The sequence below is a fragment of the Lycium ferocissimum genome, chromosome 1 (assembly GCF_029784015.1).
Source record: "Lycium ferocissimum isolate CSIRO_LF1 chromosome 1, AGI_CSIRO_Lferr_CH_V1, whole genome shotgun sequence".
NCBI classification, from domain to species: Eukaryota; Viridiplantae; Streptophyta; class Magnoliopsida; order Solanales; family Solanaceae; genus Lycium; species Lycium ferocissimum.
Genome location: NC_081342.1, coordinates 71815671 through 71830325, shown reverse-complemented (window position 1 = coordinate 71830325; position 14655 = coordinate 71815671). Strand labels below are relative to the sequence as shown.

Genomic DNA, 14655 nt, shown 5'->3' with positions numbered 1-14655 from the left:
ACGGTTTCTTTTTAGTTTATTTAAAAATAGACACATTTAATTTCTAGGTTAAAAAACCATTTGATCTTAACCTTTTTTTGGTTTCTCACGCGGTGTTCTGTATCCGCATTGAAGCCCGACTATATCGGGATTCGTGTCGTGTAAGGCCCATTTCTAGGGAAGCACTGCCTCCCAAGAATTTTTTTTTCATACCCAGAACTCGAACCCGAGACTCTGGTTAAGGGAGGAACAATCCCATCCACTGCACCACAACTTTGGTGGTGATATTAAGTTTTTAATTATACTATTAATGACATGATTTTACGGCCACAAGAATAATCCTGGCATGTTACACAAGTTTTAAAGTTTTTCTTTTTTCTCTTAAATTTCATGTCAGTTAAACATCGTCAACATAAATTGGGACGAAGAATGTCGTAAAGTATTGTGTCTATTCACAATTTATTTAAATAACTGAAGTGTAATGTGTCAAATCATAAGGAAGATCAGTGAAATAAAGGTAAACGTGGAGGTAGGTCTCTAAAATTATTCCTTATTTTAATGTTTAAATAGTTCTGTTGGAACAAATTTCAAAAGCTAGCTAGTTTAATTACATCTAAAATAAATGGCACTTTCAGTAACAGATGTTATTACTAGTAATTTATGTACTAGGGATATAATTCAAAACATTGGAACTCACTGGGGATATTTGTTAGTGTATTTACTTTCATTAATATAGGTGTAATACATAAAGGCGGTCGTCAAACTTGGCCTCAGCTGGCAAGTATGCCCTCCAACTTTGAATGTGCATAAGTAGGCACCTCAACTTGTATAAAGTTGAACACGTAAACACAAATGCTGACATGGCACTGACGTGACACATAAATTTTGAAGTTGTCTAGATGATCATTTTGTAAGTTAAATTGTTCAACTGACAAAATGGAGACAAGTTGAGGTGCTTACTTGTGTACACTCAAAGCTGGAAGGCATACTTGTTAGCTGAGGCCAAGTTTAAGGACCTGTTTATGTATTATGCCATTAATATATGTAGTCTTTCTTTCCTCATTCATTTAGAGCTTGTTTGGAAAGCCAAAGGGAATTAGAATTAGGTGTATAGGTCTTTTTGATACCTCCCGGTAACTTAGCTATGAAAATCAACCATATGATATTGAGTTGTAACCTAGGTAAATAGTTGTTCTACAAAGAAAAATTTAAAATTGGAAACCAATTATTATTTAAACGGAAAAGGCTCAAATATGTCATCAAGATATTAGAAAAGGCTCATTCATGACACTTATGAATTAGATGGGCTCAAAAATGCCACAGTTGTGACCATTTTGGGTCATGTATGCTATTACTCACTAATAGAACTCTACTACTACTATCAGATTTTGTCATGTTGCATTATCTAAACCCATAATTTTACAAGTGGCATATATGAGTCATTTCGTAGTTCAATGACATATTTGAGCCTTTTTCCAATTCCTATATAAACCTCAATCTTTTCTAATTTTATGTAATAAGCTTATAAGGACAAGTTTTCTCCGTTATATTAATAACATTATTAAGTTTTATGAAAAAATTATGTTCACTTATTTAATTATATTATGAATCTAATCTTATTCTATATCCTTTATAATTTTTACGTATTTCTTGCCTCTTAAAAAAACACATAAACATGTCAAATTGTGTAATTACACCAAATTCCAATTACATGGGTGGGTTTCCAAACAGGCCCTAAAGTCTATCATTCAACCAAAAATTGAAAGAAAATAGTTATATCCGTTCGTCATTGACTTTGAGAAGAAAGCACACACGTTACTTCTTTTTTTCGTGAAAAAGAAAGACATGATTTGGGCGATTATTGCGGTGTTGTGGTTGTTAATCTGAAAGTTCTTTTTCGCTAATCACAAGATGAAACCATTAATTGCCAGCTTAACTCTCACTTAATTGATGCCTTAACTTGATTGAGCGTATGTTCTTGATTGTTCTATTCTATTTCCTCCGTTCACTTTTACTTGTCCACTATATTAAAAATAAATTTTCATTTTTACTTGATCACTTTAGCATATCGAGGAAAGGCACATTTTTATTTTTATTTTACCCTTAACATTAATTACTCATTTCCTAATCATTACATTAATTATTCATTTTCTAATCATTCTTCAAGTCCAATGAGACAATACACTAATTAATATGGGTATTATAGTAAAATATATACTTCATTTATTAATTCTTAAATGGCATGTAAAGTCAAAAGTGGACTAAGAAAGTGAATGATGGGAGACTGGGAGTATTCTATTTTACTCTGCAATGCATCTCAATGCAATTCAAAAAACTATTTTTTGAAGCTTTAAACGAAACAACATTCTGAAAATTTAATTATCTTTCTTTATTGTTAAATACACTGAACAACAAACATAATGCATGTATGAAATCCCCAACTCTTCTCTGTATTACCAACTTTGTTAATTGAATATTTTTCCTAGTCATTTGTGCATTTTACCCGTAATTGAAGCTTTAATTACCTTGCAAGTTTTCACATATTTTGGTAAATTTGAATAACTATATGGGCTTTTTAAATGATACAAGGAGTGATTATGTGGAAAATATGATACTGACACTACAAAAATCTATTTATTCAACCAAATTTAAAATTGGTACAAAAGTTTGTTGTCTTTCTTTTATGTGGAAATGATTATTAAACTTGTTTCAAATTATTTTTTTCTATAAAATTTATTATAGACAAGTCAAAATATCATCGTGACATTCACTTTCTATCTTAGTACATGCCTAATCATATATAGCTAAAAATATTAGAAAAAAGTAATTAAAAAAATACAGTTATCCTCCAAATAATAATAATAATAATAATAATAATAATAATAATAATAATAATAATAATAATAATAATAATAAATAATTGCAAGCGAGATTGATCTTTCAGATATTGAAATTTTTTACAAAAGAGGAGATAATCAACGTTTTTTATAATTTTGGACAAATGGTTAGTTAAACATGAAATACTAAAACTGTATACACATTTAAGAAACTACAATATATATTACTTAAGAAAATAAATTAAATTAAGAATAAATAAAAAATACATCATTACTTAACATTTTTTTTATGGAAAAGGAAATATTAAAGTAAGAAAAACATATAATTTCATTAACTTTTCAATTCCTTTTGTATGATTTAATTGAAGAAACATCTACAAAAGTATTTCGTCATATCAAGACTTTTATTTATTTAATTTGACATGCTATCTTTATTTATAAGTTAACTTCATTAACGTCATTATACGACAATTTGTAGCATCAAATATTTTTTATATTACTTGAATACCGTAAATTTTCCCAAAAATGGGTTAGCCAATATAAGTTTAATAACTGAAAATAATTGGTATCGTTCACCCTCTATCCCAAAAATGGGTTATCCAATATAAGTCTAATTATTTCTTCCTCAATCCCAAAATAATTGGTATCTTTCAGTTTTCGAGAGTCAATTCCGAGCTAACTTGGATATTGATTTAATATATTAAAATTAAAAGTTAGATATTCAAAAACTATACAAAAAATACTATAAGCTGTAATTTTCTCATATCAATATGATGAATATATATATGTGCAAGGATTTATTAAAATTTTCTCATATCAATTTTCTGCAATGCGGAACATTAATTTATATGCAAGGATTTATTAAAATTGCAATAAATAGTAGACATGAATCCATAACTTTTAAAATACAATGAGTTCAAACTAAGAATTAAAGGTTGAACCCATAGAGTTTAAATCTTGGATCCGCCTCTATATGAGATGAGAAATTTCACCTATTATGATGTGGGGTGCAAGTCCCGAGAAATGGAGTGTAAGCCCCATTAATCTTAATATAAATTAGTAAAACAACATAATAACACAAAATATAGAAAGAATATCAAAATTTAAGAAAATTAAAATGGACTAAAGAAACTCATAACTAGCATGTAGTAATAAGTATAAACAATGCAATAATGTTAACTTGTTAACTTTCAAACAATTACAATATCACAATTCCTTAAACAATGTTATCAAACTACATATAAGTTAAATAATGAATAAACTTTGTTAATTGTATAATTTAAAACATCAATCCTTTATGAATAAAGACAGAACTGCTTTCAAATAGTAAATTAATAAAAGTTTGATAATTTTGAGAGATAGAATTAAAACCTGAAAACTAATAGAAAGTGAAGATATAAATTTTAGCAATCTAAGTTGCTCTCGATCTTATATTTGTATAGATGAATAGTGCAAATAAGTAATTCAACACATTATTTGGCTTAGGAACAGTTGGATGAGTCTCAAATGTTGAGCATAAGGGTGTCTAAAGCGCACAACCGGGCGCTTGGTGCGTAAATGAGGGTGTCTAAAGCGCACAACCGGGCGCTTGGTGCGTAAATCTCAAGAAACAAAACCCATATGTGAGCCTCAAAGTGTATCTCATTTTTCTTCTCCCAGTCGGGGGCGGAGCCACCCTATGCCCAGGGTGGTCATCCGAACAACCGTCGCCGGAAAATTATATCGAATGCATAGGTAAAATTTTGTAATATTTTGGTTATATATTTCACAATGAACACCCTTGAACAAGTGCTGCAGCTTAGTGATTAAGGGTGTTCAATTATAGTGCTGTGTCGCGGGTTCGAGTCCTCATTGAAGCAACTTTTTCGCCTTTTCAAACTAAAAACGAAGCTTGCCTCACAAGCACTGCATTCAACTCAAAAGGCACACTTATGTCGCCAATAGGCCCTCCCTCTTTTACTTTCTATTGTTATACGTATTCTTTCTAAAATGTTTGTCTTAATTAAAAATAATAAACCAGAAAGGTTTCACTCATACCTTTTTAATTTTTCTCTTATGAGAAAATTTGATAACTAAAGTTACAGTTCAATATAAACTTTAAATCTAATAAAAAAATTATATTTATGATTTCATTAATATAGTATTAATACATATACCTGAAAGTGCTCGATTATATTTATGAAAATATTATTTTTAAATTTATTGATGTTTTTCACATCACGTGAACCAAATAAGCTTATTAGTTTTATTTAAAAATGAAGTGCGTTTGGCTTGACTTTTAATTACTCAAGAAAGTTAGTTTGAAACGTCATCGTTAACTCGTCGGACGCCGTCAAAAGATGATTTCCTCATTTGCTCTTTTCTTATTCTTTCGTTATTCTCTTTTGTTGTTGTAGTGCCCGGTCATTTTTTTTAACTGGACTCCCTTGAGCAATTTTCTTTGCTCAACTAACTTTTAGTGAAAGCTCAAAAACACATTTCAAATTTTAGTGCTTGGATAATGCTCTTCAAATTTTAATGCTTGAATGGTTCTCCGAGGATAAATTACGAAGGGAATGACAAAACTAAATATTATTTATTTTGATTTAAAAAATTTGGCGCACCCACTCATAGAAAAAAAAAAAATCACTTTATAGTCTAAACATCCTCAACCAAATTTCTGGCTCCGTCACCGCTCCTAATGCTTTGAATAGTTCAAAGATCCACAATTTCTAAAATAGTGTGTGAAATAAATTTGTAGTCGATTTAGCTAAAAAAAAAATGTGTCAATTAGCATGAATGAACCAAGATTTAATACTAAGTGGGATGGAACGTAAGAATTGAGAGGTGAATTTGTTGGAATCGAAATAACAAGAGTGTGGAAGCTAAGAAAGCAATTATTCGATTCAATAAATCCTAGTCTTGGATTCTAAAGTGGATTCCTCCATCGTAGAGACTCACTTTACAAGTGTTACTTACTCCAAGTTTAATATTTATACATTGATACTGTCAATTAAATATCTTAAATATTATTCAACACCTAAAAGCTTACTACAAGCAAGTGTCCGTAATAAGTAGACCTACTTTCCTGTAAAATAAGCAAGATCTACACAAATTGTTACAGAAAATTAATTACATTAATAACGTGAAAATTCTCTAAGTTATCTGTATTACTGTATACATGTTAAAGATCCCTTACGTAAATTCTTCCAAATGAATTTAATGAAACGCAGAGCCATCATCAATGTTTCTTTGTGAATTGAGATCTTTTCCAAGCTTGATATATGTAGGAATAGACAGAATAGCACCAGTAAGTAAATCTTTTTAAAATTCATTTTTGTAGAACTCGTTTTTTAGGAAAGTTTGATTTCCATCTATTTTGAAATGACTTAAGAGTAAATCCTTACATTTCTCTGCCTCATGTGTAAAATGGTACTCATTTCTTACGTTAACGACTAAAGTCCAACATCTCTAAAACTACATCTTCATATAACACCTCTCTATAATTGCCAATTTTTTTTCGGAATCGATTTTTTATGTTATATTTTACCTTTCTATAACTGTTTTTTACCTATAACAGCAACAACCATCTTTATAACAGTACGCTCTTTGTAAAATGATCCCTCTATAACAGCTATCTTCTTTTTTTGGTAATATAATGATTAATAATCTTTATACAAATAGAATCTCAAAGATTACCAATAATAGGTCTACATATTTTGACCAAATATTTGGATACTTTAATATACTATTTATGACAAATGAATATATATTTTCATCATTAAAAGATTTCTTTTCGTTATACAAAGTGTCATTAAGCTTAGGATTTGACAATTAAAGATAAAAAAATTAGATTTTATGCATCTTTTTATTTTTTATTATAATAGCAAAATATTATTTAGATGTCGATGCTGGTATAACAGTCATTCGCTATGGTAGCAAAAAAATTCCGAACCCGACGATGCTGCTATAGAGAGGTTTGACTGCATGTCTGTTGGGCCACCTATATTATTGCTAATTTCGCCAACTTAACTCCATTAAGGTCATGAGGTGTACGGAACCTAAAGAACTAAGTAAGAATTCAAATTAAATCGATGGAAAGGTGTGAGATACCCTTCGAAATCCTCGTAAAGGCAATTCCTTCCAAACTAAAATGAATTATTAACCAGATGCTAATCCTAATTATTTAAAATAATAAATAATTAGTATGTAAATACTAAATGCAAATTTCATATAAGGCATAAGCAAGTAGGCATAGGAACAAACAATATGAAAGTAGGCCAAAGTCATAAGCAGCTCCCTAAACTTGTCCTGAAATTCCTCATGGCCACCTAAACTGACGCTTGTTCCAATTTGACACCTAAATCACTCCGAATTTATACAACATAGACACTTTTTGCTCACATGGCACATAAACTGAACTGCACGTACAATAGGCGCGTGGGTCATCTGATAAAATCTTATTTTAGTATTTCTTAATTAACTTTTTCCTTTCTTCTTATTTTTCATTTATTTTGCTTTTCAATTAACTTGTTTCTCTTTCTTATTCTCTTTCAGGTGGTCTTTTGCTTTGCAAACCACCATTTTAGCGTGGGTCCTCTTTTGCTTTTCAACCCACCATTTTAGCCACCACATCTCTCTGTTATATCCCACAGATTTAGCTAATATTCACACTTTTCAGATCTGCAAAAAAAGTTGGTGGAAATTTAGTGAAAAAAAAGGGAACAACTTGAAGGCCATCCGGAAAAGGGTTGGTATGGCCTGTTTTAGCCGGATTTTGGCAGTCAACTGGCGACGATATCAGGTGTAGGAAGAATAAAATGGGTTGTTGAGTTGATGGAACGTCAGGAATGGTTTTGCGGGGAAGAAGAAGGGTAGGGTTGTGTTGGGTGGGTGGGGATGGGGGTGTAGAAAAGTTTGGGTTGATGAGGAAGAAAAGGAGAATAATTGTTGGTGGGGTGGAGGAACGGCGGCTGGGGGTGGGGGAACAGCGGCCGGTGGTGGTGGATTTGACGTGGTGTTGTGGTGGGGTCTGTCATTTTTTTTAACTACTTCTTTAATGAGTTAAATAGGTTTAAAATAACATTGTTTTAATAAAAAAACCACAACTCATTTTTTAATAATTCTTTTGAAGGGAAAAGGGCCAAATATAGCCCTGTACTATGAGAAAAGGGTCAAACATACCCTTTCTTATACTTTGGGGCCAAATATACCCTTACTGTTATATTTTGGGGCCAAATATACCCCTCATCCGTTAAAGTTGTCCATGATGAATATCCGATCCTATGTGGCACTTACATTTTATGAGGTGGATGCCACGTGGCACGCCACCTCAACACCCTAACCCATTTTACCCCTCCCCTTCTTCCACCACTAAAATTTCCTTCCTCTCCACCACCATTGCCACCGTCACCGTCACCGCCACCACGATCATCTCTCTTCCGTACATAGCCAAAATCAAATATCGATTTAACGTATCAACCCCTAAATCAGACTAATTGTGCTTACCGAAAACATCATGGAGAAAAGCCCACACTTTTCGAGGGGAACTCCAGGAGAAACAACTACTATATCTGCCTCTTGCAGAAGTTTATTGTCACAATTACCAAAATTAATTGTCTTCAAATCAGCATCTTTCTGATCCGACCAACCATTTAGCTGCATAAAATCATGGACATCTTTTTTACAAATATCAAAATAAATTTATCCTAAAAACTGTACTAACCATAAATTGTACCTTAAATGTTGATCCCAAATTGTCATTTTGATCAAAGGCTATAACTGAAGCGCCCCTAGCAAGAGCAAGCTTTGTAGCAGCTCACCCTGATTTTCCAAGGCCAACTATTTGTAACCCAAAACAATGTCAGAGAATGAGCTAAATGGAAGGATATTAAATTGCGAAAATCAAAAGAAATCGCATATATATAAAAGTAGTTACAGCAACTGTTTGACCCTTAGTGGTCGTTTGGTAGGTAGCCAAAACTACCCAAGATTATAATTCCGGGACTAATTTATCCCACCTTTTGGGATTATTTTATACCATCTAAAAGATGGTATAAAATAATCTCGGGATAAGTGGGATAAGGTGGGATATCCCACCCTTGGGATTATGCTTCATTTTGTATCGTGTTTGGTAGGAGGTACTAATTTATCTCAGGATAAATTTGTACGTCCTACCAAACAATAACAACAACAAGAAGAAGCCCAGTAGAATCCCACAATGTGGGGTCTGGGGAGGGTAGAGTGTACGCAGACCAAACCCCCATCTTGAAAGGTAGGGCGGCTATTTCCGAAAGATCCTCGGCTCAAGAGAGGAAAACAAGACAAAAAGTCAGATAGGGACAAGTATATCAAAAATAATATGAAAACGAGGAATAAAAAAAGTGAGAAAATCATGATAGAGCAGTCCGGAAAGAAAGGAGCATTAGCTACCATAGATAAATAAGATAGCCAAAGTACAAAGGCCCAACAAATATAAGCAGAAATCAAATGACAATAAACGAATGAGCAAAACTACAACTACTAGGATGAAAGGATAAGCAACCTAGCCTTCTATCCTAATCTGAGTCCTCCACAACCTCCTATCTAAGGTCATGTCCTCGGTAAGCTGAAACTGCGCCATGTCCTGTCTAATCACCTCTCCCCAATACTTCTTCAGCCTCCCTTTACCTCTCCTGAAACCGTCCATAGCCAACCTCTCACACCTCCGCACTGGAGCATCTGTGTCTCTTCTCTTCACATGCCCAAACCATCTCAGTCTCGCTTCCCGCATCTTGCCCTCCACCAATGCCACTCCCACCTTGTCCTGGATATCTTCGTTTCTAATTCTACCCCTCCTAGTGTACCCACACATCCATCGCAACATTCGCATTTCCGCGACTTTCATCTTCTGAACATGAAAATTCTTGACTGGCCAACACTCCGCCCTGTACAATAAAGTAGGTCTAACCACTACTTTGTAGAACTTGCCTTTAAGTTTTGGTGGAACTTTCTTGTCACACAGCACTCTGGAGACGAGCCTCTATTTCATCCACCCTGCACCAATACGATGTGAAACATCATCGTCAATATCCCCATCTCCCTATATAATAGACCCAAGATACTTGAAACTTCCTTTCTTTTGAATGGCCTGGGTACCAAGCCTCACTTCCTCGTCAGCCTCATGCGGTATGCCACTGAACCTGCACTCCAAGTATTCTGTCTTGGTCCTACTCAATTTAAATCCTTTAGACTTTAACGTCTGTCTCCAGCCCTCCAGCTTATCGTTAACTCCGCTGCGAGTCTCGTCAATCAGGACTATGTCATACGCGAACAACATACACCAAGACACCTTACCTTGTATTTGTCGTGTCAATTCATCCATCAACAAGGCGAATAAAAACGGGCTAAGAGCTGATCCCTGATGCAACCCTATCAGAACAGAGAAGTGCTCCGAGTCTCCTCCTACCGTCTTTACCCTGGTCTTAGCTCCATCATACATGTCCTTTATCGCTCTAATGTACACCACAGGTACACCTATAGCCTTCGAGCATCTCTATAGGACCTCTCTTGGCACTTTGTCGTAAGCCTTTTCTAGGTCAATGAATACCATGTGCAAGTCCCTCTTCTGCTCCCTATACTGCTCTACCAATCTCCTTACAATATGAATGACTTCTGTAGTCGAGCGCCCCAGCATGAATCCAAACTGGTTCTCTGAAATGGACACACCTCTCCTCACCCTCATCTCCACCGCCTTTCCCATACTGTCATACTGTGACTTAGCAGCTTGATACCTTTATAGTTGTTGCAGCTTTGAATGTCGCCCTTGTTCTTGTACAAGGGAATCATTGTACTCCACCTTCATTCTTCGGGCATCTTCGCTGTCTTGAAAATGACATTAAACAACCTAGTCAGCCACTCCAAGCCTACCTTACTGCGCACTCTTCCAAAATTCCCCCGGAATCTTATCAGGTCCTATCGCTTTTCCCCGCGCATCCTACGAACAGCTCCCTTAACCTCCTCAACCTTTATACTTATACAATATCCAAAGTCGCGACGCCTATCAGAGTGCTCCAAATCTCCCAACACAATGTCTCTGTCCCCTTTTTCGTTCAAGAGTTTATGAAAGTATGACTGCTATCTCTGTCTAATGTGGGCCTCCTGTACCAACATTTTGCCATCCTAGTCCTTGATGCACTTCACTTGATCCAAGTCGCGTGACTTCCTCTCTCTCGCCTTGGCAAGCCTAAACAACTTCTTATCCCCACCTCTGTCCTCTAGTTCTGTATAAAGGCGTTCAAAGACTGCGATTTTTACCGCTGAAACTACCAACTTCGCCTCCTTTCTCGCCATCTTATACTTTTTCCTGTTCGTCCGCTTCTCTTCATCATCCTTGCTATCTACCAACTTCACATATGCCTGCTTCTTTGCTTTCACTTTCCCTTGGACTTCTCCATTCCACCACCAATCCCATCGATGCCCACAATGGCGGCCTCTTGAGACCTCCAATACCTCTCTAGCTGCTTTCCTAATGCAACTGGCCGTCCTATCCCACATACTGCTCGCATCCCCCCTGCTATCCTACGCTCTCATAGCCATCAACTTCTCCTCCATCTCTAGACCACTAGACAAAGTCAAACTCCCCCACCTAATCCTCGCTCGGTCATCCACGACCCTCTTCTTCTTCCTCCCCCTTATCTCCAAATCCATCACTAATAGCTTATATTGGGTCGTAAGATTCTCACTCGGAATGACCTTGCAGTCCTCCTTCCAAACACGGTACAAAAAATTAGTGCTGGGATGTCCCAGCCCATACCATGCACCAAATGACCCCTTAAGGTCTAGTTGAGGAAAGCAAGATTGAATATTTGTAAGTGAGGTAGCATCCTTGGCACGCATCTCTAGTGCTCAGTGCTCTTTCTTAAGCTTGAAGCTTTAAGAGGTTGGAACGTTTAGGGATTCCGGGGAATAACTTATGTACGTGGCGGCGGTAATGGTGGCATTGGCGGTGTAGGGGAAGGAAGTTTTAGTGGTGGAAGAATAAATAGAGGGAAGGGGAAAAATAGGTTGGGGGTGTTGAGGTGACATCCACCTCATCAAATATGTGGCAGCCACGTAAGATTGGATGTCCATCATGGACAACTTTAACGAATGAGGGGTATATTTGACCCCAAAGTATAACAGCAAGGGTATATTTGGCCCCAAAGTATAACGAGGTTTATATTTGGCCCTTTTCTCATAGTACAGGGGTATATTTGGCCCTTTTCCGTATTTTGAATCCAACTGCCATGTGTCCGCATTTAATTCGTCGTTTTGTCACATCATCCCTGAGTGGCCTACACACACTTCATATTTTGCACTGATTGTGAAAAAAGTGTCTATGTGGTACAAATCCGAAATGGTTCAGGTGTCAAATTGGAACAAACGTCAGTTTAGGTGGCCACGAGAAATCTCAGGACAAGTTTAGGGGCGCTTATGAATTTGGCCATGAAAGTACAAATGAGTAATCACATGCATAAGCAATCGGAAAATCTTGAAGTCTAATTTCTAAAATATAAACACGCAAAAAAATGGACAGTTGATGTCAGTTTTGTTATTTTATTTTTTAGTTAAGTTTCTTTTAGTATTTTTAGTCATCTACCAATTTTCAACTTAATTGGAAATTAATTGCACAGATTGAGAGGTTTGCATGCAAAACATAAAAATGACACTAAATATTAAAGGAGAACAACATTTTTTCCAAAGGTTGAAGTCCTCATATTTTCGAGAAAATGACAAAAATGGCCCCTTATATTTGAGGGTAGCTTCAAAGTAAGCCCTTAAGTATGCACTGAAAAAATTTGGTGTGTTAAGTTTGCCAAAAGTAACACTTTAATCTCTGCCAATTATTTATCTAACTATGTCTGTTTAATTTAATTAGAAGTATGAGGGAAACAAGAAAATTAGCGGGATCGAAAATTTAGAGGTATAATTATTGCAGTTTCTGCTATTTAATATTATAGTTTGATGTAGCTCTTTAAGGTGCAATTTCTGCTATTTTTGGTATCATTTTTGTGTCTATTGCAATTTCTTATGTTGCATTTTTTAAGATTTGATGGAACTTTCTTTGTGTTTAAGGTTAAATCTTATTTTTCCACTATTTTCGTCAAATCTAATGAACGTAAATTATTAAATATTTGACTTAGATTAAAAGTGTTAACTTTTGACAAACTTAAATGACCAAAACAGACCACTGCATATTTAAGGAATTATTTGAACCTACTCTCAAATATAAAGGACCATTTTTGTCATTTTCTCACATATTTTCTAACTGCCAAACGTCTCTCCTTTCCTCTCAACTTCCTTTAGTTCTAATAACTGAATTCCACCATCATAAACACACTCACATTCTTCAAATTGAATTTTTTTTATTTGGATTTCAAGGGAAAAAAATCATAAAAGGATTGGTAACATCAGTTCGAACAACTGTAGAAGAAAGTTAGAGTAGGGACCTATGTGCAATTTAGTTAAGTTGAGTAGTTAGTTTGTTAAGTTATTGCATAGAAGTTAGTGTAGGAGTTAAGTGTATATAATACAACTCAATGTACAGATCACATACGATTGAATGAGAAGATATTTTTTCCCAACTCCTTCCAAATGATAATTGCTTCTCTTCCTTTTACTTAGCTTTGATTATCTGTTTCCATGGCTGAATGCTTCAACATGGTATCAGAGCATCATGGTTAGATCGAGTTACATTCAGCTGAATCAGAAATCAAATAAGGAATTGAAGAACCTAATTCAATTCAATTCAATTTTGTTCGAGTTTTTTTCGAAGTTGTTTTTTTGTCCAGAATTCTTCGATTAAAGTTGAATTCGAGGTCTGAAAACTCTGTTTCAACTCTCATTTCTGCAATTTTCAGTTCAATTTCAATTGGATTTGTGCATTTTAATACGAATTATCTACTCACAATGACTAACAATGAGGAAAATGTTTCTAGTGAAACTGTCGTTGTTGGAAACGGACTAGCAACTGCTACATCTTCAACAACAACGTCAGGTATGAAATCGCGAACTCCTCTTTGTATTACAAACTTTATGAATTTAATATTTTATATTGCTATTAATTTTCTGCAAAAATGCAAAGACGGTTGGACAATTAAACTCTCGAAAACCTTCAAACTAAGGAGTTTGATCAATTGCCTCAGTGAGTCCCATTGCTATGTGAATGATCTTTTACTGTAACTATGAATCAATATGCCTTAACAACTGAACGTTTTCTTTTCTTCTGTGCTTTGAAATTTACAAGAATGAACTCCCCATAGGTGATTTTTTGCATGATTTTTCATGTTCATTCATGAGAAGAAACTAAAAGAGGAAATCTAGTCATAATATGTATCTTTTTATATAAACCGTTACAAGTTATTGAGTTCTACTAAAGATAAAAAGGAAAAACAATAAAGTAGAGGGGGATTAGGCCAAAACCACTTAAAATTCAAGAGGAAAGATGTATACATAACTAATTCTCTATGTTATGATATACACAAAATTATAGCCTATTTGAAGCTAAATATTATTGCAAACATTTGTTACACACGGGGTGATTTGGAAGAAAATTTTCTAACAAGAACTTGCTCAACATGCAATGAGTTGAATCTGGATTGTCTTTAGCCTCACTACAACATCTTTCATGTCAATCCTTCCACTAGGAGATTCAACACAACAATCCATTGCCACTTTCATGATAGATATCACACACTCTAACTTTCTATCTAAGTGATTATCCCGTGGCGTTATTAAGTTGGCATCAACAGCTTCCATTACTGAATGTAGGAGTGAATTGCTCACCCGTTGCTTGAAGCTAAGATCTCCATCAAACATTTCATCGCTAGACTTTGTCCGT

At 34.8% G+C, this 14655-nt stretch overlaps 2 protein-coding genes across 2 annotated transcripts in view; one reads left to right on the top strand and one right to left on the bottom strand.

Moving 5' to 3' along the window:
- The window catches only part of LOC132031248 (probable leucine-rich repeat receptor-like protein kinase At1g35710), a 32377-nt gene that overhangs the window by 10842 nt on the left and 6880 nt on the right, over window positions 1-14655 (top strand). The gene's annotated exons all lie outside the window — the stretch shown is intronic.
- Window positions 14388-14655, bottom strand: part of LOC132067427 (receptor-like protein 35) — a 1118-nt gene continuing 850 nt past the window's right edge. The window contains exon 2 of the mRNA XM_059460655.1: window positions 14388-14575. Coding sequence (XP_059316638.1) covers window positions 14388-14575 — 188 coding nt within the window. The remainder of the gene's footprint in view (window positions 14576-14655) is intronic.